We start from the raw sequence: 21322 nt of genomic DNA on the forward strand, positions 1-21322 counted from the left end.
GAGGGAGGGACTCAGATTCCAGAGAGAGGGCAATGGGTATGCACACATGCAAAGCTCTCTCTCTGTCAAGTCTAACCATATCTATGTCTACTGCCTGACTTTCCACATGTGTCAGTACCTATCTGTGCATTGGAGAGTCCATTAGGGAGATTTATTCTCTGCCCTTTCCCTGTGCCCCTGTTTGCCTGTCTCTGTACCCCTTCATTCTTTCTGGTGCATCTAGGAAAAATTTTAATGATCCTATGGGGGCCCTGGAGCTCAGTCTGTGGCTGAGTCAGCAAAGACCCTTTCCCCAAAATCCTATGCTCAGCTATGGTCTTTGGTGGTATTGGGAGGGCCTGTGGTAGGTAGCATGTCCTTATCAGGGCCTGAGGAGCATCTGTGGAGGCCAGCCCTTTCCAGACCAGAGCCACAAGGGCCTCAGGAGCCTCTGCAATTCAGTCTTTCTCTCCTCACTCCCCTCCAAACACTGCCCAGTCTGCCCTGTCCTGTGGCCTGTCTTTTTCTTTTATCTGTGGGTCTGTTTCCTGGTCTTCACCTGATTTGTTTGCCTCTGTCTCTGTGTCAGTCCCCCTTTCATGGGATGCGTCCTTACTTAATTGGAGTCCATAGGAAGTACAGGCTGGGACTTGGGTTGTCCAAGACCAGAAAACAAAGAAGTCTCTAGACTTCTCTGTCTAGAGAAGTCCCCTGTCCTCCAGAAGCCCCTTCCTGGGCTTCCTCCAGTTTCTCTTCTTGTTGCCTCTCGCTGTGTGCCACCTTCATCTTTCTTTTCTTGGCCTATTGTAGCTTCTCTATTCCTTTTCCCTCTCCTCTGCCTGCCTAACCTGCTGCTTCCTTTCCAGGCTCTGTCTCTCCTGCTTGTCTATCTCATTCAGTTCCCACTTTTGCACTTCTCTCAACACACCTCTTTTTTCCTCTTTTTGTTCCCCATCCTGCCTTGCCTCATTCAGACTTTGGACTTCACTTCTGACCAGTTCCAGAGTAAGTGGCCTTCCTCACACCATAGTTGTAAACCTTCTCACCACCACCCTCTAAGAGCTCCATTGGGTGGGATTGTGATGGTGGAGAAGGCCAAAGGGGCTTGGGGAACTTTCAAGGAAGTTGAGGAAGGTAAGAGGCTCCCAGGTCATACCAAGTCTGGTGTCAGCTGTGGACCTATAGATGAGATTGTGAAAGAGCATTACTAGCTCAGCCTATGTGGTCAAGGGTAGAGGGTTTGGGGACCTGCTCTCACCTTGAGAGACCAGGCTCTAGGAGACCTTTAGGGTTTTTCCCATGATACAAAACAGCCTGCAGTGCTCACAAATGTCCTGCAGGACAGCTTTTGGAATGTAAGTCCTCTGAAGGTTGCCACTGTGTTTTGGGCAGAAAGTCTCAATTGTCAGTGACATAGAGAACAGACTATTGCAGATGGACCATAATAACTGGACTCCCAGGCCATATCAAAAGTGTGCTGGGCGTTTAAGCTTCCTTTGCCTGCCCTTTGTTTTCCCAGATGACCTTATACCAATTTTGAATTCATTTTCTTTTACTTAAATCCAGCCTACTCTTGAAAGATCTGTACAACCTTTTTAAACAGGTGTTCCCAGCCCCAGAACAAAGCCTTCTGAAGGCTCTTGACCAGGGTGGCTACAGTCTTTCTGTTTTAGAAAAACTATGCAATTATGTTTCTAACTGCAAAATCCTATTCGGAATGGTTTTCCTTTTTCTTATATCTGGAGTGTTTTAGAACAATCAAAACTGAATAAAGATCATTTTGAAAATCAGAAATCCAGCTTAGAACTGGAACTAAGTACTTCAGTTATCTATAAAATTTTTGGGAAATATTCATGGGAAACTTGAGTGGATTGCTTGGACAGTTTTTAGGAAATACGTTATATTACGGGGGTTTTTGCTCCCTTTATTTCAGATGTGGTTCATGAACCTGGGTAGTAGTTGAGTACTGGGAAGAAATAACTTGAGATGAAGTGGATATTTCATGTTTTAGAGTTGGAGTGTATATATGCGTGTGAGACCTTTGAGGTCTTTCCCTTGAACTGTCCAGTCCTAGCCCATTCTCGGTTCAGGGAATTTCTCCTTCCTTTGCCTCTGAGCTGCCAGGAGCATCAATAAATGCTTTGACTTGGCTTTGGGCTCCAGTCAACAGCAACGTCAGTGAGTGACTAATTAACAGCTGTAAGGTCAATGATGTTGCTGCATTGGATCACTCTGTGTTTACTGGTTTGGTTCTTCATTTACTTGGGTCCTTGGGTCCTTCCAGTTGGACCTTGATGTAAGAGAAGGGTGGAGGAGGCACTTTCTCAGACTCCTTTTACTTAAAATCTATCCCAGGACCCTTCCTTGTAAAACCTGGGACCCAGAGGCTTTTGTAGGTTTCTTTATTTTCCCTGCACCAAAATAAAGCTGTTTGTAAATTGCAAAACATTGTAAAAATTCCAGGGAAACTCCTTTATAACAAATCCCGGTGCAGTGGAGTGGAATGTACTATGTGTAGAAGATGCTATGACCCATTTCTTTTGTGTGCTTTGAGAAAGCACAGTGGTCAAGTCTGCATGTCAGCCTCACCTTAAAGGGAGGGTTTTAAACAAGGCAATGGTTGGTGTTTTCCTCAGTACTCTGCAGATGCTGTTAAATTTTAAAAAAATTCCTTAGCCCTTAAATTAGATTGCTGATTTAAAAATTTTCCCTGAGATATATGTTTATTGGAGTTGTTCTTTTCACTTTTAAAGACATTTGTTAAAAGGAAACAAGTTTTATTTTTTTCCTCTTTAAATGTGATGTATTTTAAAGCATATTTTCTCCCCAGGATCTTCCCTAGACTTCAGCATCACATAATAAGTTGTGCCCATTTCGTTTACATTGAGGTCTTCACACATTTCATTGTTTAGAAAAATTACGGGGAAAATGCTAATAATAGTATGGGGATGTTTGCTGTCAATAGCTCAACAGTCTGGCTGCAGATGGACAAAGGCTAAGATTAATTTTAAAATGCAATCTGGGGACTTCGTGTAGTTTGCACGATTGGACTCCAGGCGCAAGACATCCAGCCTTCCGGCCATTTGTGATCAGAGGGGCTCTGGGTCCTCACAGTGGTGCTTCTCCTATGTGACTGGTTCTAACCACCCTTTCCCTTTCCTTTTGTTTCTGATCTGTTTCAGGACATGGAGGAGTGAATCAGCTTGGGGGGGTTTTTGTGAATGGACGGCCACTCCCGGATGTAGTCCGCCAGAGGATAGTGGAACTTGCTCATCAAGGTGTCAGGCCCTGCGACATCTCCAGGCAGCTTCGGGTCAGCCATGGTTGTGTCAGCAAAATTCTTGGCAGGTAAAGGCAGGAGCTCAAGGCTTCCCTTGATCTTTCAAATAAAGACCTGAAACAGGACCCAGCAGCTGTCCATTATGACAGTATCATAGTGAGAATCATGACGGCATTTTGTTTCACACGCAGAGCGCTTTAGAGTTTGCAAAGCCCCAATTCCAAGTAGCCCTGGGAAACCCCTGTCTCTAGTGACATGTGGAATAGGGTGACTTAGTCAGGAGGGTTGACATGTTTTCTGAAAGTCTGGTGAATTGTTCTAAAGAACTCAAGAGAAAGACGTTCTTGGGAATTTCCCTTATACATCCTAGGCGAGGCCGGGTCCCTGAGTAGGACTGGTTGGAAAATCCTTAATATCACATAACCAGAGTTCAGTGTTTCATTTTAATGTTTTTGAAAGCATATTCCACTTTTAAAAGTCAGCCATTACTTTCAGTTTTGGGTTATTATCAACCTTGTTATGTTGGGCTGCAGTATTTTCCTTCTCTATGTTTTTATTTCCATTGTAGTGACAAGCATCCAAAATATATGTTAAATTAGAGAGGAGGAAAAAAAAAAAACCCAAACACCAACTTTCAAATGTGACATTTGAAAGTTGCCACTTGACCTGGTGATTTGCTGCAGACAAAATAGTAACAATGAGGCTTCTCCCATAGGGCCATGCAGCCTTTTAGCACTCCCGTTTATTTTCTCAGTGGCCTCCGCATGATCCAATGAAGCACATTTTAAGATGAGAAAACAAACCTAGAGCGGCAAAGTGACTGACACAGGTTTATCTAGTCAGGCAGTACCTGGGTTGTGATGATGCCTAAAGGACTCCTAGACCATGTGGGTCTCACCATACCCCCGAAACGAAGCTACAGATTTGTTTCTGGGCATGAGATCTTGTTTTAGGTCTGCCCTGGCAGGCAGGAGCTTTCTTGGGTTTAGCTGTTCAGTGCTTTCTCACTATTTCTTTCCCCGGGTCAGACAACCTTTGTCCTGTAACTTGCATTATGGTTTGAGCACAGACACCGGAATAGGAAATAAATATTTTGAAGTATGTCAGTGACATTGTGACTTTCTGCTGGCTCCTTCCCTTTCATCTGCTGGAATTCAAGAAATTCTCTCAGATGGAAGGAGCAACAGCTTCTAATAACCTTGGGGAGGCTGCTTGCTTGAGGCCAATGGAAGAAGTTTTAGGACCAGCGGTCTGGCAGCTCCTTTGGGGACCTTGATCCCAGGGTTCATTCCTCATCCTTCAGCCCAGTGCAGGTTACCTGAGCTGTGGGGGCTGTGGGCTTCACTCCTGTTTAGCACTCAGAAAGCAAATGAACCCCAGAGTTAGGGGGCGATTGCAGGACATTAGCACGGTTTTCTTGTTAGATGGTTGTTTTAGGCAGGCGGATGGGAGCGAGAGAAGAAAAGTGGAAGACAGAGAGATAGAGAAAAGAAAAAGAGAAAAAGAAGACAAAGAGAAAAGAGAGTGATTTTTAAAAGGCAGAGAAATAGAAAGAGAGATAAATGACAAGACAGGAGAAAGGGAGAGAGAGCACAATATTTTAGACTGTCTCAGCATCAGACTTCTAAAGCCAAAAGGCTCCTAGATATCTTTTTGTGGAGCCTCTTCATTGTACCGAGATAGAGAGAGAGAGGGAGAGAGAAAGAAGGCCTTTCCTTTGTTTTTGCTGAGACATCTTTGCTGAGCCGACATTTTGCTCGCTGTTTGAAATCTCAGGGCAAGATACTGAGCCTTTTTCAGAGGGGACATCCAAACACGGGGTCCTCATGTTCTGGTGCTGTGGAGCCTCCAAATCTCCCATGGAGACTGAAGGGGACAGGGACCCTTCCAAGCCCAGCCGGCAGCCTCCCATAGCCAGAATAGATTTGTCACTAGGTAGAGTGGCACTCGGAAGTTACGCGCCGCTCCGGTGCCTGGCCGTTTAAGTTGTCAACAATAAATTGGAATTTCATAGCTCATTATTTTCATAACTAAGAACCACAGTGGACAAAATGTCACTCTAATTAGAACTGCCTTTTAAGAAACAAGTTCAGCCCTAAAACAGTGTAACTGGGAATTTCTGAACTGGGGCCGTTCAATCCACAGATTTTTTTTTTTTTTTTTTGGTCACCAATGAATTTGATGGGCACACGAGAGGTGACAGATTGTAGGAAGAGTGCGATGTGTGGTGGCTATGGTTTTCAGAGTGTGTGGCAAGGCAGGCAAAGTCCCTGGGGCACACAGGGACCCCTGTCATCTCAGGAAGGTGGGCGGTCTGCCAGGAGTGTGGGCATTCAGTCTACAGAGCTCAAGCCTTCGGAGGGGCTTGAGAGGCACAGCACAGTGGCATCTGAGGCCGAGTTAAATTCACCCAGGGCCTGGCTGCTGTCTTTTTTCACTGGAGCCTGGTTGAGAGGTTCAGGTCATTGGAATTGGGTGGTAGGTTACACAGTAATAAGAAACACTAGGGATTTTAATCCCCTGCACGTGCTCTTTATTTTATGTTTTGCAAAGCTTGTTCTCAACCGTCTGTATTTTTGTCTTCAAAACAGCCTCACAAAGCAAGCAGGGCAAACATTCTTCCCCTATTGTATAAATGGGAAAATTGAGGCCTAGAGAGGCTAAGTAAGTTGGCTAAGATCACACAGAGAGTTAGCGTCAGAGCCACCTACACCTCTTGACTGCTAAACTAATGCTGTTTGCACTGAAGGACATTGTGTGTTGGTGACTGCCGTTCGTCTTTTGTCTGTAAGCCAAGGGGCTGCACGGCTGTTTTGCTGAGATGAAAGGATAGTTATTAAATCTGAATCCTCATTTGACACAGTTTCGAGTTGGGGTTTCGGGATTGTCAGGGTTGCCTTCCAAGTGCCTGGCCCATGTGTCAGTCAAAAAGACGACGGAGATCTCTCATGTCAAGGCCGCAACCTTCCACAGTTGGCACTGCTCAGGTGGGATGGGCAGGTAGCCCTGTGTGCTGCCGCCCACCAGCCATGTAAGTTGGGGCTGGGCTGGGGGGGGGGCGCCTTTAGCCTGCCACCCTCTCAGATTTGCTATGTGAATGTTGCAGTCCCATTCAACTAACATATTTTGAGTATCCAGGACAGGGTTGTCTAAATGTCCGTAACCCCTTCCCTGAGATTCTGCCTGTCCTAACAGGCACTCGGTGACTATTGAGTGAGTGAATGAATGAAAAATGCATGTGAAAATGCCTGGCCTGGTAAATAGTAAAGTTCTTGGCAATTGCAAGGGATCATTATTATTATTATTTAAAATTTTATAAGCAAAGCAGCAGCTTGCTCTAGTGGGAAGAGCACTGAATTTAGAGTCAGGTTTGAAAGCTGGGGCTGTCCCTAACTATAGAAGGGAGTTAGGCAAGTCACTTAGTCTTCTGATCATTTATTTTTCCTTCTATAAATCCCTGTGGCCTTGCAGGGTTAGTGTGAGGATCAGGATAATTCAAGGAAGAGCTCTGTAAACTACAGGGCGCTGTGGCTGAATTATAATTAGTTGTGTTATAGTAAAAATTGACTTTACATTATAAAATTGATAGGACAATTGGAAGCTGCAGAGATTGCTGTGTGCCTTGATTTAGGGTGCTTTTCTAGACTTCTGGCTTTTTTGGGATATTGTTAAAAAGTTGTTTGTGAGTAATAACTTTTTGGCAATTACAGGAAAATTGCTGAAAGCAATTGTTTAGAAAGAGGGAAGATAGGTTGAGTTTTTGCCTTATGGTCAAAATTTGCAAATGACTCACTCTTTTCAATGAAAAACAGACATTTCACTATCACATCACTGCTTCCAAATTATTTCATCTCTTTTGGGATATTCACTAACTTGGCCTTACCCAAACTTACCCAGGCTGAGAATTTCAGCATCTCTGTAAATGTGACCAGGAATCTTGGGTAACATTTTCTACCCATCTCAGAATCACCTCGTTCCCTTGCCTATCATCAACTCTTGTGAGGTTTGAAAATTACTAGTCATTTAAAAAATGTCTTTTTGGTTTTTTAAAAAAGATTCAACTGCAAGTTAATTTTCTTGGAAAAGGAAATCAAGAATTCTTCTGTAAATATTGAGAGAGACATCCAGGGATGGCTCAGATTCAGAAAAGGAATCATGTCATTTTTTTTTTTTTTTCCGCCTGAAATGATCTTTCATGGCACTCTTCTTCTTGGTCTCGGTTTTACTGTAAAATCCTGACATCCTATTTTCCTTAATGAGCAAACGCTGATAGCATGGAAATGTCCTTAGAAACAGCCATTTACCTCAGGGGAGGTCCCTGGAAGAGTTACTGTGACTTGTGGTTGGTTTTTCCGATTGCTTGGGTTTTGACTTACAACACGTATTTTTAGATAATTCTGCAATTCAACATTCCTTTTAATTTTACACCAAGATTATTATTTTTCTTTTATGGAAAAATAAGTTGCATTTCAGGGGATAGTTTCATACAATGCTGGAGATTGTGCTAGGGCTTGGAAGAGCTGGCAAATCAAAGGTGTAAGGTACCTTATTGGGGAAATTTTAGTTCAAGAGGCTGGGCCACAGCCCTGGCTTGCCCATTTGGTCTTGTGTGACCCTAGGAAAACTGTTTAACCTTGATGAATCTCTGCTTTATACCTGTAGGTCAGGACCTTTTCATTTATTTGTTCATTCACTCATTCATTAATTCAAAGCAATTTATGTACTTTAGAACTGTGGGAGATAAAATGGGAAAACTGACTCAAAAGTTTTCTGTAAACTATAAAATGGTAGATCAATGTGAAAGAATTTTGTTAATGCTTAGCCAGTGCTGTCCAAAAGAAATACAATGAGAGACTGGCCGGGCGCGGAGGCTCATGCCTATAATCTCAGCACTTTGGGAGGCCGAGGCAGGCGGATCACCTGAGGTCAGGAGTTTGAGACCAGCCTAACATGGCAAAACCCCGTCTCTACTAAAAATACAAAATTAGCTGGGCGTGGTGGCGCATGCCTGTAATCCCAGCTACTCGGGAGGCTGGGGCAGGAGAATCACTTGAATCCAGGAGGCAGAGGTTGCAGTGAGCTGAGATCATGCCATTGCACTCCAGCCTGGGCAACAAGAGCGAAACTCCATGTCAAAAAAAAAAAAAAGAAATACTATGAGAGCTGTGTATGCAATTTAAAATTTTCTAGTAGCACATTAAGAAAAGTAAAATAAAAAGAGGTATTATATTTTAATTATATATTTTATTTAACTCAATATATAAAAATGGTTATTTCAACATATAACTTAATATCAAACATTCAACATACTATCAAAATTATTGAGATATTTTATGTTTTTTTGGTACTGTTTTAAAAATTCGGTGTGTGTTTTATATTTACAGCACATCTTGATTCAGACTAGCCATATTTCAAATGCTCAAAAGCCTCATCTGGCTGGTGGCTACTGTATTGGAACGTGCAGATCCAGACGATTCCTGGACCAAGTAGCCCATTATTTTGTTGCCAACATCCAGTTTACTGGTTCCTCATGGCTAAGCTTCTTTCTCTTTGGGTCCTAGGTATTATGAGACAGGAAGCATCAAGCCTGGGGTAATTGGAGGATCCAAACCAAAGGTCGCCACACCCAAAGTGGTGGAAAAAATCGCTGAGTATAAACGCCAAAATCCCACCATGTTTGCCTGGGAGATCAGGGACCGGCTGCTGGCGGAGCGGGTGTGTGACAATGACACCGTGCCTAGCGTCAGTTCCATCAACAGGTGAGGAGCTCGTGCCTGTGGGGGCTGGGGATTTGGGGGGATGGCAGGGTGTTCTGGAGGCTCTGCATGTGCCTTTCCTGAAGATCTGGTCTCTCTTTTCACCAAAGCCCCTTAGGGGTTACTGAACAGGAGAGATGCTAATGGGGCCCACTGGGTCTCTGTTACCCTTCTCTTCTTCTTTCCAAAGTGGGTAGGAGTCCTAGGCCCAGGGAGAGGGGAGCATGCCAACACTCTGGCTGCTCGAGGTTCTTCTGAGCCCAGAGTTATTTCTATCCCTCCCTTTACCACCCACCTGTATGTGTGGAACACTTCGCAGTGAATTGTCCTGACTAGGCCTTCACAAATGTTGCTGTCCCTGTAAACCTAGGCTCAAGGTCTTGGCACTGGCCCATCTCAAAGGTTCCCAGGAAGAAAATCCTGCCTCCAGTTTGGGCGGAGCTTGAGCCAGTGAGTGAGGGGAACATAGCTCTGACTTGGAGTTGGGAGACTTGGCTCCTTGTTCCAGCTCTGCCACAAACTCGAAGTGGGACCTTGACAAGGCTCTTCCATTCTCCGAGAGCCCAGAACCCCAGTGGTTCTGATGTGCGTCTTCAACTCCAGGGGTGTTGTCCAGGATGCTAAGATGCTCTGGAGCAATGGAGTTGTCCTTTTCCCAACTCACACATGGAATCTTACACATGGAGAGAAAGAACCAGAGAAACACCCTGGGTGTCATGCACAAGATCTTCCTGGGAGCCACACAGCTCCCTTTCCTTTCCAGTCTGATCCAAGATACATGGAAGGGTGCTCTCAGAGCTTTAAAAATAAACGTATGGAAGAAAGTTTTCTGTTGTAGATGATGCAATCTCAACTCCATTTAAACCCACAGAGTTAGGAATGAAGTTCAGAGATGAACAGAAATGATGGTTCTCTAAACTCTGCAGAGAAAAGAGAAGGCAGCAGCCTGGAAACCTGGACAGTTTCCATTTCTCAAATCACACCCTACCATCATCAGTGCAGAGCTTGTGTGGGCATAGAGGACCCTCACTCCTGGCAGAAAGAGGTGGTCGGTCAGACTAGAGTGAGAGCCTCTTGTCCTGATAGTGGATCCTTCTGTGATGACTCAAATGCACAGATCGCCGTGGGAGTGCATGTGTTCACATTTTGAGTCCTGCTATTTTGTAAATGGTTAGCCTGTTTTTCTTCTCTTGGCAAACCTTTACAGAGGCCCTGACATCATGCACGGTGCAGGGGAAATAGAGGAGAATCAGGCACACAGTTTCTTGGTCTGTTCTAGAGGGGCTCTTTGTCCAGGGTGGGGTTCTGACATGCACTTAGAAGCCTGATGCACCTGGACAAACTTACTGAGGAGGTAACAATGATGATGGTAGGTTTTGGGGAAGAGGGGATAACTCCTGTTCTTTTTTCTCGATTATAAGAGGCTCCAGTGTGTTTTATGAGCCCCATACTTCTGGCTCTTTGCAAGATTTCCATGACACAAAACAACATGACAGGCAGCTGGCCTGCTCTGCAGAGGAACATCAGCCAAACCCCTGGTCAGGCTTTGGGGACCCACAGGTTTCCCAACGTAGAGTACACATATAATCGGCGGTTTGCAAGATAACCTTAGGTAGTCCATGGGGGTCACAAAATCTAATGCCTTACATGGGGCCAGGCAGATAAGGTAATGAGGGAAGCAGGCCAGCCATAAGACGATGGGGAGAGGTTGGGTCCCTGGCAAGCTAGACAGCACAAGTTCTATTAAAGGAGCACTGCTTCTTAGCTCCAGCCGAATGCTGCCAGGAACATGGGTCCAGTGTTTGCCAGATTTTTTGCATTCTTCAAGAGAAGGCAGAAGCTGGGGCTTGTGTAGATGTATGTATGTATATTTCTGTATATGAAATCTTTATATTTAAATTATTATTTTTTTTTTAGAGATGGGGTCTCCTTATGTTGCCCAGGCTGGTATTGAACTCCTGGGCTCAAGCAATCCTCCTATCTCAGCCTCCCAAAGTGCTGAAATTACAGGTGTGAGCCACCGCACCTAGCTTAATCTATATTTTTTTAATGGAGGCAACTAATTTCAATGAAAAATGCCTTGAAGGATGAGCATAACTTATTTACAGAGCATTGGTTTACATCCTCTATAATGCAAAGATGCAAGGATTCACATTGTTTTGTAATACATTTATTTTAATGTATTTTAGAAAAATGTAAGTAACATGCCAAACCAGTGAGTTTGTGAACTTTGTGAACGCCCCCTCAACACTCCCACCTACCCACTTACAGTAGGGAACTCTAATTGCCTTACACAATAACTTTATTTAAGTCAAAAATGAAGTGATGTGAAAGAAATGTATGAGGCAAATAGAGCAGTGGTTACAAATAGAGCTGCGAAGGGGCATGGGATATGTGGTCAGGAGAGATCACTGACCCACTGATGCTTTCTGCCTGGACCTGTGCTGTGGGGAGGTTCTAACTGCTGGCTGCAGGACCATGGCTAGCCTCAGGGGCGTCCTGGGTGTGCTGTTCAAAGCCATGGCCAGGCAGTCTGTGCCGCTAAGGTGCTTTCACGTCTGTGGTCTCCTATAGTCCTTAAGGCTTGACTCTATCCTGTGGCAGGTGTAGCAACAGAGGCCAAGGTGGAGAGTGCAGAGAACAGTGACTTGGAGATAGACATGGGGGTAGAACCCAGGTTTCCCGATCATAAGAGGAGGGCTAGTTTCTTTCCACCACCGTCCTGTAGGACTCTGCGAGTGACAGAACTGAGGATCTGTGAGACGAGAGACAAGGGGGAGGACAAGTATTTTCTTCTCCATTTCAGAGCCTCGCAGGCTACCCGTTCTGCCGCCTGGCTGCCTGCCCTCTCTCATCCTTAGCCCTCTCCAGTGCTCCTCGCTGGGGGCTTCTTTTTGGGAGTATTCTCTGGCTCCTTCCTGCTGTCTTCAGTGACAGCTCACTAAGTGTAGGACAATCTCATGTGGCTGCCTTCCCCACCCCCAACCCCCCAAAGCCAGAGCCATCCCAGCATACAGTTTTATTTTTCAGATGAAGGCAAAGCTCCCACTGCATTCAGATGAATGCAGCTTCTAAACGCCTGCCTTGCAAATGACACTGTGTAAGAGGGTTCACAGCTCTCCCAGCCCCTGCCTCCCTCGGAGGCAACTTTTCACTCTTCCTGATTTCAAACAGCTGCGGAGGAAGTGATGGCTGGATTTGTGGCTATTCTCATAGCCACAGGGGCGTCTCCATGGTTCACCCCTAGGAGTATGTGCCTTCCTGTTATCTTCCAGGGCACCAACCTAAACCATGACTGACAAGAGGTTGAGCATCACTGAACTAGTTCTGTTAGGCTGGTGGGGGATTTCCTGGGACATAGATCACCTTGTTCATTTGACTTCTTATGGACAAACATGTGCTGGGAGGCTGCACAACCTGCAGGGATCGCTGGAATCCAGCCTGAGTGTCCACTGGAGGTGGCCATCCCAAAGCTGACCCAAATGGTGGGTGGAATGGGGTCTTCCTTCTTCTATTCCAGCACCGTGGCCAAGGGGTGGGGACTACAAGTGGCACTCCCAGTTTAGAGGAGCAGCTCTGTTTAGCCTTTCAACTGGTTGGGTCATGTGAGAACGTGGGGCCAGTATTATTGGGTGTTCTGATTTTTCAAGAGAAGCTAGAAATCAGATATTTATGAAAAATCTCCCAACTTAAAAATATTAGCAACTAATTCAAATAAAAACAAATATACTGTAAGCAAAACTTGTCCCAGGCTGGAGGTGGCCCTGGGGAAGATGTTTTGTTAGTTCTGCTCTTAATTCTAATTTTGGTGGCAGGCCTTCTGAGATTGTTTATCCATTTCCTCTTTCTTTCTTTGTTTGTTTTTTTGAGACAGGGTCTCACTCTGTTGCCCAGGCTGGAGTGCACAGGCGCAATCATGGCTCACTGCAGACTTGATCTCCCAGGCTTGGGTGATCTTCCCACATCAGCTTCCCATGTAGCTAGGACTACAGGTGCCACCACCATGCCTGGCTAATTTTTTGCATTTTTTGTAGAGATGGGGTTTCATCTTGTTGCCCAGGGTGGTCTCGAACTCCTGGACTCAAGCGATCCACTCACATTGACTTCTATCTGTGTCCTCTTTCTTCTCCACAACAGTCACAGGCCTGGGTGCCACCTGTGGGGCCCCTCACAGCGTGGAACAGTTGGACCCCTGGGTTTTGGATTCTCAACTTCTTACTGCATTGGTGGCAATTTGATCAGTGCCATAGATGTGGGTGTTTCTTCAGCCTTATTTTCATGTTTCCTTTTTCAAGGCACCATGATTTTCTCTTTCACTGTAATTTTGTGAGGACTGGCGGTGGGGCGGGGGGCGTGGGATGATGGTGAGAAGCCTAGCCTTTCAAAGAAGGAAGAGTGATGTTTCCATGGGATCCTTAAATGCCACAAAGTCCCTCAGAGTTTTAAACCTCAAATTCTAAGTGGGTTTGAAATCCAAATAACCTTTATGCCTCACATAGGAAGTATTTAGCAGAGGGACCGAGCTTCCTTTGAATGTGGCTTAAAGTAAAATGCTGGGGCATGGGAGCTGGGAGTCTGGGCTGACTCGCTGCTGTGCAACTCTGGGCAAGTCATTTGAGCATCTTGGGCCTTAGTTTCCTCATCCATAGGAAGAGGTTGATGCTGAGCTCCCTTCTCTCTTGGACAGTGTAGTGTGCTCTGCAGTACGGCAGCCGGGATCCTGCTCACGCTCAGCAGGTAAAGGATGTGCAGTTTGGTGTGACCGCCAACTCAGCCCAACCGTCTCTGGCTTAGGAAAGGTCCTGAGTGTGCTCTCATTGGATGAGTCTTGACAGCCTGTCATTTAAAAAATTTTAAATTTGTTTAGAGTTGCTATGATTCAATTACAGTCTTGTTCTTCCCACTACAGTTTCTTCTCGGTGGAAGCTGATGCTCTTCGTTTTTACTCGGTGACTGCTAAAGGCAGATGAGCAAAATCTCTCACCCCTGGGGGCGGCTTCAGAAGCTTCCCTGTAACTCTGAGATCCCCCTTTATAAAGAACAGCCCGGCTGCAGCCTTAAAACAGAGTGTGAGAATGGTTACTTTCCCCTCCCCAGCTTCCAAGGGGACCACTTGTGCTTTATTATTATTATTATTAATTTTTATGGGTGCATAGTAGGTATATATACACATATATTTATGGGTACATGAGATATTTTGGTACAGGTATGCAATGAGTAATAATCCCACCATGAAAAATGGGGTATGCCTCGCTTCAAACATTTATTCTTTGTGTTACAAACAACCCAATTACACTCTTTTATTTTTAAATGTACAGTTAAATTATTACTAACTATAGTCTCCTCTTGTGCTATCAAATACTAGGTCTTATTCATTCTTTCTATTTTTTTGTACCCATTGAGCATCTTCACTCCCCCACCGCCCTCACCTTGTGCTTTTTAAAGCAAATGTGAAAAATATGAACATTTTAGGACTGCAGCTAGTCATTAATCTTTACAAAGACACCACTGAAAATAACATCTTACATTTATGGAGCACCTAGTATGTAGCAGCCACTGTTTTAAGTAATTAATTGATTTAATCCTAATAGTAACCCTATGAGATAGGAATGATTCTTAGTCCCATTTGCAGATGAAGAGACTGAGGTACAGAGAGGTTGAGTAATTTACCTAAGATCACGTAGCTGGTAAATTGCCACAGGACTGGAATTCAAACTCTAGTGGTCTCTAGTTCCAGAGCCTGTACACTATGCTACTGCTGCCTCTTAATGACCTATAGCAATTAATAATGCTTTCCAGTCATATTTATAACATTTTAAAAGAAAATGAGGAAAACATAATTTTCTTTGCTTTGTTTACATACAAATTTAGTAGCCAGGCAATGATTTGAAAAGTAAGGATTTTAAGCTGAATTACAGTGGCTTTTTTTTTGCCATATATTTATATGTAACTATATTTATGTCTGGTATATCCATATATTGACATATCCAGCAATATCTCTGTAGACACACACACACACAGACAGTGATATACACAAAAATGTAAACATTAGATCAGATGCCAGCTTACTTCCAGGTGACTGAAAAGACAACCTCACTCCCAGAACTTTGTCCAATATGCTTCGAGTTTGCTTAGTTAAAATAAGTGGTTTGAATATTAGGGAAAACAAACCAACAATCTGAATTTATTTGAGGGAACATTTAAGCTGACTGATTAGAAAAGGGCAAGAGGCTCCTTGCTAAGCTCAAGTAGCCAGGCTCCAGATGACCTGCGTGTGTGGTGAGACTATAGGGTGAACAGAAAAGTCCATTCCCAGGCTATCAGCTGAGGACACGGAGTGCCCTTGGTGCCCAGCACCAAGCTGTAAGATCGGAGAGGGCAGAGGCTACTGCCCATTGAGTTTAAGGGGAGGCACCCACCTGTTACTTCTGTCCTTCTTCATTTGTACAAGCTGGAGACCCAGTGCATCCTCAGAATAAACTTTCAGATATTAATGGTCTGGAATGTGAAAAAGCTTCTGATAGAATGTTGCATGAAAAGCGCAAGATGCAAAACTGTATACATGGAGGCTGGGCGCGGTGGCTCACGCCTGTTATCCCAGCACTTTGGGAAGCTAAGGTGGGCGGACGATTTGAGGTCAGGAGTTCGAGACCAGCCTGGCTAACATGGTGAAACCCCTTCTCTACTAAAAATACTAAAAATACAAAAATTAGGTGGTGGCATGTGCTTGTAGTTCCAGCTACTCTGGAGGCTGAAGCAGGAGAGTCACTTGAACCCAAGAGGCGGAGGTTGCAGTGAGCCAAGATTATGCCACTGCACTCCAGCCTGGGCAACAGAGAGAGACTCCGTCTCAAAAAAAAAAAAAAAAAAAATTGCTGGGCATGGTGGCGTGTGCCTGTAATCCCAGCTACTTGGGAGGCTGAGGCAGGGGAATCACTCAAACCCAGGAGGTGGAGGTTGCAGTGAACTGAGATCGCACCACTGCACTCCAGCCTGGGCAACAGAGCAAGACTCTGTCTCAAAACAAACAACAACAACAAAAAACTGTATACATGGCAAATCCTGATTTTGTTAAAAGAAAAATGGATATTTCTAAATATGCCCAGGAATGTTGGTATAAAGGAAATACACCAAAATATGTTTTTTAGATGTCTTCTTTATACTTTCCCATGCTGTCCAAAGAGTCTACAATGAACACATATGACTTTTATAATGAGGAAAAACTCTAATAAATGTCCTTTCAAAAGGTAATAGTTTGAGACTGGAATAGAACTTTCCCAAAGAAACTGGACATTTTATTATGACCCACTCTTCTCCCAAATGCCAAGGAAGGAGCTTTCTGGTAGATCCCAAGGAGCTTTTGACGTGGCCCTGTTCTGCTGCTCTCAGATGCTCCGGGCTTGCGGTCTTGCACATGCATTGTCCTTGCTGGAAGTCTACAGACTCCCCAGAGCCTAAGGTTCTGCAGAAGAATGTTAGAGCGGTCAGGTGGCCAAGGGAAGGCAGTACTGCTATTATCTCTTTTATGTACAGGGCTTTTCCATAAGATCCTTTTGCTTTTCCAAAAATGATTCGATTACTTAAAATAAGTAGAGTGGTCTGTTCCAACTCCGTCATTGTATCGAGGTCCACAGTGGAATGGACTTGGTCAAGGTCACAGTGGAGTTTCTATTAGAATGTGAGCAAGGTCTCTGAAAAGACAGGCCAGGATATCACTGGCTCCAGCCCTGTGGATCCTTTCCATGAGGTCTGGGGCAAGGTAGGCTTCCTCTTAAGAAAGCCAAATCAGATGTCTCCTGGCAGCACTTTGATCCTCCCTAGTATCAGAACAACACATACATCCGTCCCTTGGCAACTTCCTAGGGGAAGGGGTGTTATCCCTCCTTATGTGTTCTCTAGGGCAGAGAAACCAGCACACGAGCACTGCCAGAGGACAGGGAGGTTACCTAGTTCAGTTCCTTCATTCCACAGATGGGAGGCTGAGGTCTAGGGAAGGGAAGGACTCCCTAAAGTCAATGAGTCTCTTATGGAGCTAGAGCTATACTCGAGATAGGGATGCTTACTTGTAATGTTAACACATCGTCCTCTTTCTTCAGAAGGGCACTTGAAGCCCAGAGATGGGGTGCAAATTATACAAAGACACCCAGGAAAACAGAAGCAAAGTTGGGACTAGTCCATAAACCTTCCACCCTCCAGATTCCAAGCCTGGGTTTATAATCTCCCTCCACCTCTGCCCCTCTGCCTCAGCTCGATCCATGGCCCAGTTTGGATATGAGTTTTCTGGTTGTCTGTGCATAGCTGGTTGAGGTCTCTTCTCCTTCCTGACGGTAAATAGCCTTTTTTTTTTTTCCAACTGCCCACAGGATCATCCGGACAAAAGTACAGCAGCCACCCAATCAACCAGTCCCAGCTTCCAGTCACAGCATAGGTAAGAGGAACTTTTAAAAAAAATTTAAAAATCTAATGGGCTCCAAATATTCTAAAGAACTTTTAATCATTCTTATGGACAGATAATTCTGCATAAAACACTTCAGCACACGTACTAATGCGCCTTCTTTGTCATTCTCCAAGGGCTGAACCTGGTAAATGAATTTTATAAATACTGCTAAAAGGTTTTGAATTTTACTGATTATTATGATAAATAGCTTTCACCATGAGACAGAAAATTGAAATCTAAGCCAAAAAAAAAAAAATCCACTAATGGGGGTCTATAGAATGTCAGATAATTAAAGTAATAAATCAAGAAAGGGATACTTATTCATAACATTTTCTGCATCATTAGTCAGTAAGTAGTTTTGAATGTGTTTTTTTCTTCTATCAACCAGCCCTTCTACAATTCTTTGTGCACTTGCAGTCTTGAGTGAAGATGTGGCAAAAGTTCCCAAACTTACTTTCTCTCTCTCTTGCTTCGATCTCATGAACTCTGTGAACTGTCAAGGGCTGCCAGTGGGGTTTCCGGCGCTCACAGGTGACGTCTGGGAGTGGCCGTGACCCAACAGAGGAGTCATACTTCTTAGTGCTCAAGAGTTCAGAAATGTCCTTTGTCTTCCCTTCAAAGATTGTGAAATGACACGTGTCTATTTAAGGTGTATTATTTCTCCACTTGGGATACAAGATACACCACTGGTTAGCTGGGGGAAAAGTTATTGTACTATATAAGAAAGTGGGCAATGATTCAGCAAGTCTCTGACACTTCTGGTTGCCACAGTCAATCCTGTAGAATCACACCTCAGATTGTATAACATTTTCACACTTTTGTTACTCCTTCTTTAACTGAAAACTTGAAAGCGGTGATGGGGAACGGGCAGAGGCCTGGCCTCTGGTTCCAACTCTGTCATTAACTCACCCAGTAAAATGTAAAAGTCCTCTCACCTCCCTGAGCCTCAGTTTCCTCATTTGTTGATGGAGGGGCACTAACCAGGTGCTCGCTGAGGCCTCTGATCCTCCATGGTTGGCTCTTTGGATAAAGGTAAGACAGATTTCCTCCCTGCCATGAAATAATTCCTCATTTAGTAATCCCTTCAGAAAGTGTCTGCTAAGTCCCTGCGGTGCAGACCTTGGCATCAGAGGCCAAGCCTATAAGAAAGGGAAGACACGATCCCCATTCTCAAGGTAAAGGGGGAATATAATGAAGAGAAGTTTGCAACACAGAGATGAAGCTCAAGAAGAAGGGATGGGTGCCATGGGGGCAGAAGGGAAGGAAGCACCAGCTCTGTTGGGCTAGGGTGAAGAGGGTGAAGGAAGGCTTTCTGGGGGAATATTTGTGGCTGAGATTTCACTTGTAGCTGACCAGCGATTTCAGGTCACATAGCACTGAAAATCAGATAGGTGTAACTGCTAATATTCTTTCATTTGGTTTAGAGGAATAATTCTACTGTAGGTCAGCAGCATGTTTTGTTCTGTTCCAGAAATTTTTAAATTAAACTATATCTCGCATACATATAGCCCCTTAGAGTTCACAAACTTACCGAGAAGTGATGAAATTGAAACTTAGAGAGATGAAATAACTAGCCCTAGGTCATGTTGCCGGTAAGTGGTGGAGCCAGAAGTGGAATCTGGGTCTTTTGAGCCTAGAGCAATCACAAAACACCAAAATGAATGTCATGGGCTCTGCCAGCAACATGATGAGCCTTGGTTATACATGGTGGTTGTTGTTTAAAGTACCAAGTGACTTGGGATCTTCTTTCTTCCTCTGTTTTTTACATGTTAATACAGAAAAGGTTGTGGGATTTGCATAAATCTATTTTAAGGAGCTTCTTCTGGTGAAGAAAAAGAGAAGTTAACAATTTCTGCTTCTGTGTCTCTTAAGGAAGATGTAAGATCAAACTGAAATGTAAGAAGAAAGGCATGGCTCCCTCTAGGTTTGTAGGAGCCAGGAGCTGGATCTGCTCCAAAGGGAAGCCATGAAGGGCTTCTCAGGCAGTCACCGCCATTTCTAGTGATTTCCTACTCTTAAGAGTCAAAGGTGGCTCCACCTGCCCCCAGCTGGTTATAGCCCAAGGAAGTGTGTCTGAGATTGGTCTGTAGGTTTTAATGAACCAAGAAAGAATTCCCACAGCCCAGAAATGGCAATTCAGCTGTATAGCTAGAGAGGCCCCTGCTGATGGACTGATCTCTCCCTAGGATTCTGGGGCCAGAAGTTAATGTGAAACTTGCACAAAAGTTGCCCCCTGCCTCCCATCCAATTCTTATTCTTAGGAACTTTGAGACCTAGCCTCAGTCACAGTAAGTCACCAACCACTGCCCCTGTCTCTGGGTAGGGGAAATGTAGACTTTAAGTAAGTAAACCCAAGGCTAAGTTCTGATGTCGCTGTTTATTAGCTAGAGGACTGAATCACTTTCCCTGTGGAGCCTCAGTTTCCTCATTTGATAAATGGGGATAAATAATAGCACTCTGGGCTGTTGCAATCATCAAATGAAAAGTACTGCATTCATGTGAAGTATATTATTGCTCTTCATTATTTATTAGTGAGAATATTGCTCTTCATTATTTATTAGTGAGAAGCAGATTAGTTATAGAGATTAAGGCTTTAGTCTCTGGGTTCAAATCGCCACTCTGTGTCTTTTATTTTTTATTTTTACTTTTGAGACAGGGTCTTGCTCTGCTGCCCTGGCTGGAGTACAGTGGCACAATCATAGCTCACTACAACCTCGACTTCCTGGGCTCAAGTGATCCTCCTGCCTCAGCCTCCTGAGTTGCTGGGACTATAGGCTTGTGCCACCACACCTGGCTAATTTTTTAAAAAGTTTTTTGGTGGGTCTTGCTATGTTGGCCAGGCTGGTCTTGAACTCCTGAGCTCAAGTGATCCTCCCACGTCTGCCTTCCAAAGTGCTGGGATTACAGGCGTGAGCCCTGGCACCAGGTACTCTGCCTCTTATTAGCTGTGTGATCCTGGGTGGGCCACTTGTCTTCTCTGAGTTTTACCTTTCCAATAGGATTATCACATTTCCTAGCTTCTATTATTTTTCTCAGAATTAAATGAGATAATGCCTCAATGCCTGGCACAGAGTAAGCTCTCAGAAAATGTTTGTTATCCTTATTGTCATAATTAATATTAAAAATCAAATCCAGGGAAACTGGAAGGAGAAAAGGCAGGGAGAAAACTGTAAAAAGAAGGGGCACTCTGTGGTTTGGAGTTTGTTAGCTGAGTGCGTGAGTTTGCCCTCAGGTAGTTGTGTTTGCACACAAGGTTGGGTGTGCAGGCAGGTGGGGAAATGCCTAATGAGTATTCCAGGTTTTTTGTTTTTGTTTTGTTTTGTTTTGTTTTAGCACTGGCTGTTGGTGGGCCCCGGCTCCCTTCTTTCTCCTCTCCATCCCCTGCTTTCTGTATACATGGAAAGGCTGGAATTTGAGCGAGTGCCCTTCCTGTCCCCGTGTCCCCCTGTTCCTTTCTGCAGGGGTCAGTCCTCCTCAGTGCCCACCCCTCTCCTTCCTCCCCCCAGCGCAGAGAGCTGGAGCACATGGCCCATCCGAGGCCCGCGCTGGTGGCCCTGCTGTGGCCGCCTCCGCAGGGCGAGGGTCCTCAGAGCCTCCTGCCCCTCTGCACTCGCTCCCTCCCAGCCGCCCCCAGTCCCGCGTGCGGTGACAGCCTGCCCGCGGCCCTCAGCCCTCTGCGGCCCTTACAGCTCGTCTTTCTCCGCGCAGTGTCCACGGGCTCCGTGACGCAGGTGTCCTCGGTGAGCACGGATTCCGCCGGCTCTTCGTACTCCATCAGCGGCATCCTGGGCATCACGTCCCCCAGCGCCGACACCAACAAGCGCAAGAGAGACGAAGGTAAGACAGGCCCGCGCAGCCCCGTCGGGGATG

The 21322-nt window shown here is 44.9% G+C and overlaps 1 protein-coding gene across 9 annotated transcripts in view; it reads left to right on the forward strand.

Moving 5' to 3' along the window:
• PAX5 (paired box 5) overlaps window positions 1-21322 on the forward strand; it is a 201462-nt gene that overhangs the window by 11462 nt on the left and 168678 nt on the right. For 6 of the 9 annotated variants that reach the window (XM_025360528.1, XM_025360529.1, XM_025360530.1 and 3 more), the window contains exons 2-5: window positions 3162-3327; window positions 8821-9018; window positions 17379-17443; window positions 21161-21289. In XM_025360528.1, coding sequence (XP_025216313.1) covers window positions 3162-3327; window positions 8821-9018; window positions 17379-17443; window positions 21161-21289 — 558 coding nt within the window. The remainder of the gene's footprint in view (window positions 1-3161; window positions 3328-8820; window positions 9019-17378; window positions 17444-21160; window positions 21290-21322) is intronic. The other 3 variants (XM_025360531.1, XM_025360534.1, XM_025360537.1) reach the window with 2 other exon arrangements.

This window comes from Theropithecus gelada, chromosome 15 (assembly GCF_003255815.1).
Source record: "Theropithecus gelada isolate Dixy chromosome 15, Tgel_1.0, whole genome shotgun sequence".
Taxonomy (NCBI): domain Eukaryota; kingdom Metazoa; phylum Chordata; class Mammalia; order Primates; family Cercopithecidae; genus Theropithecus; species Theropithecus gelada.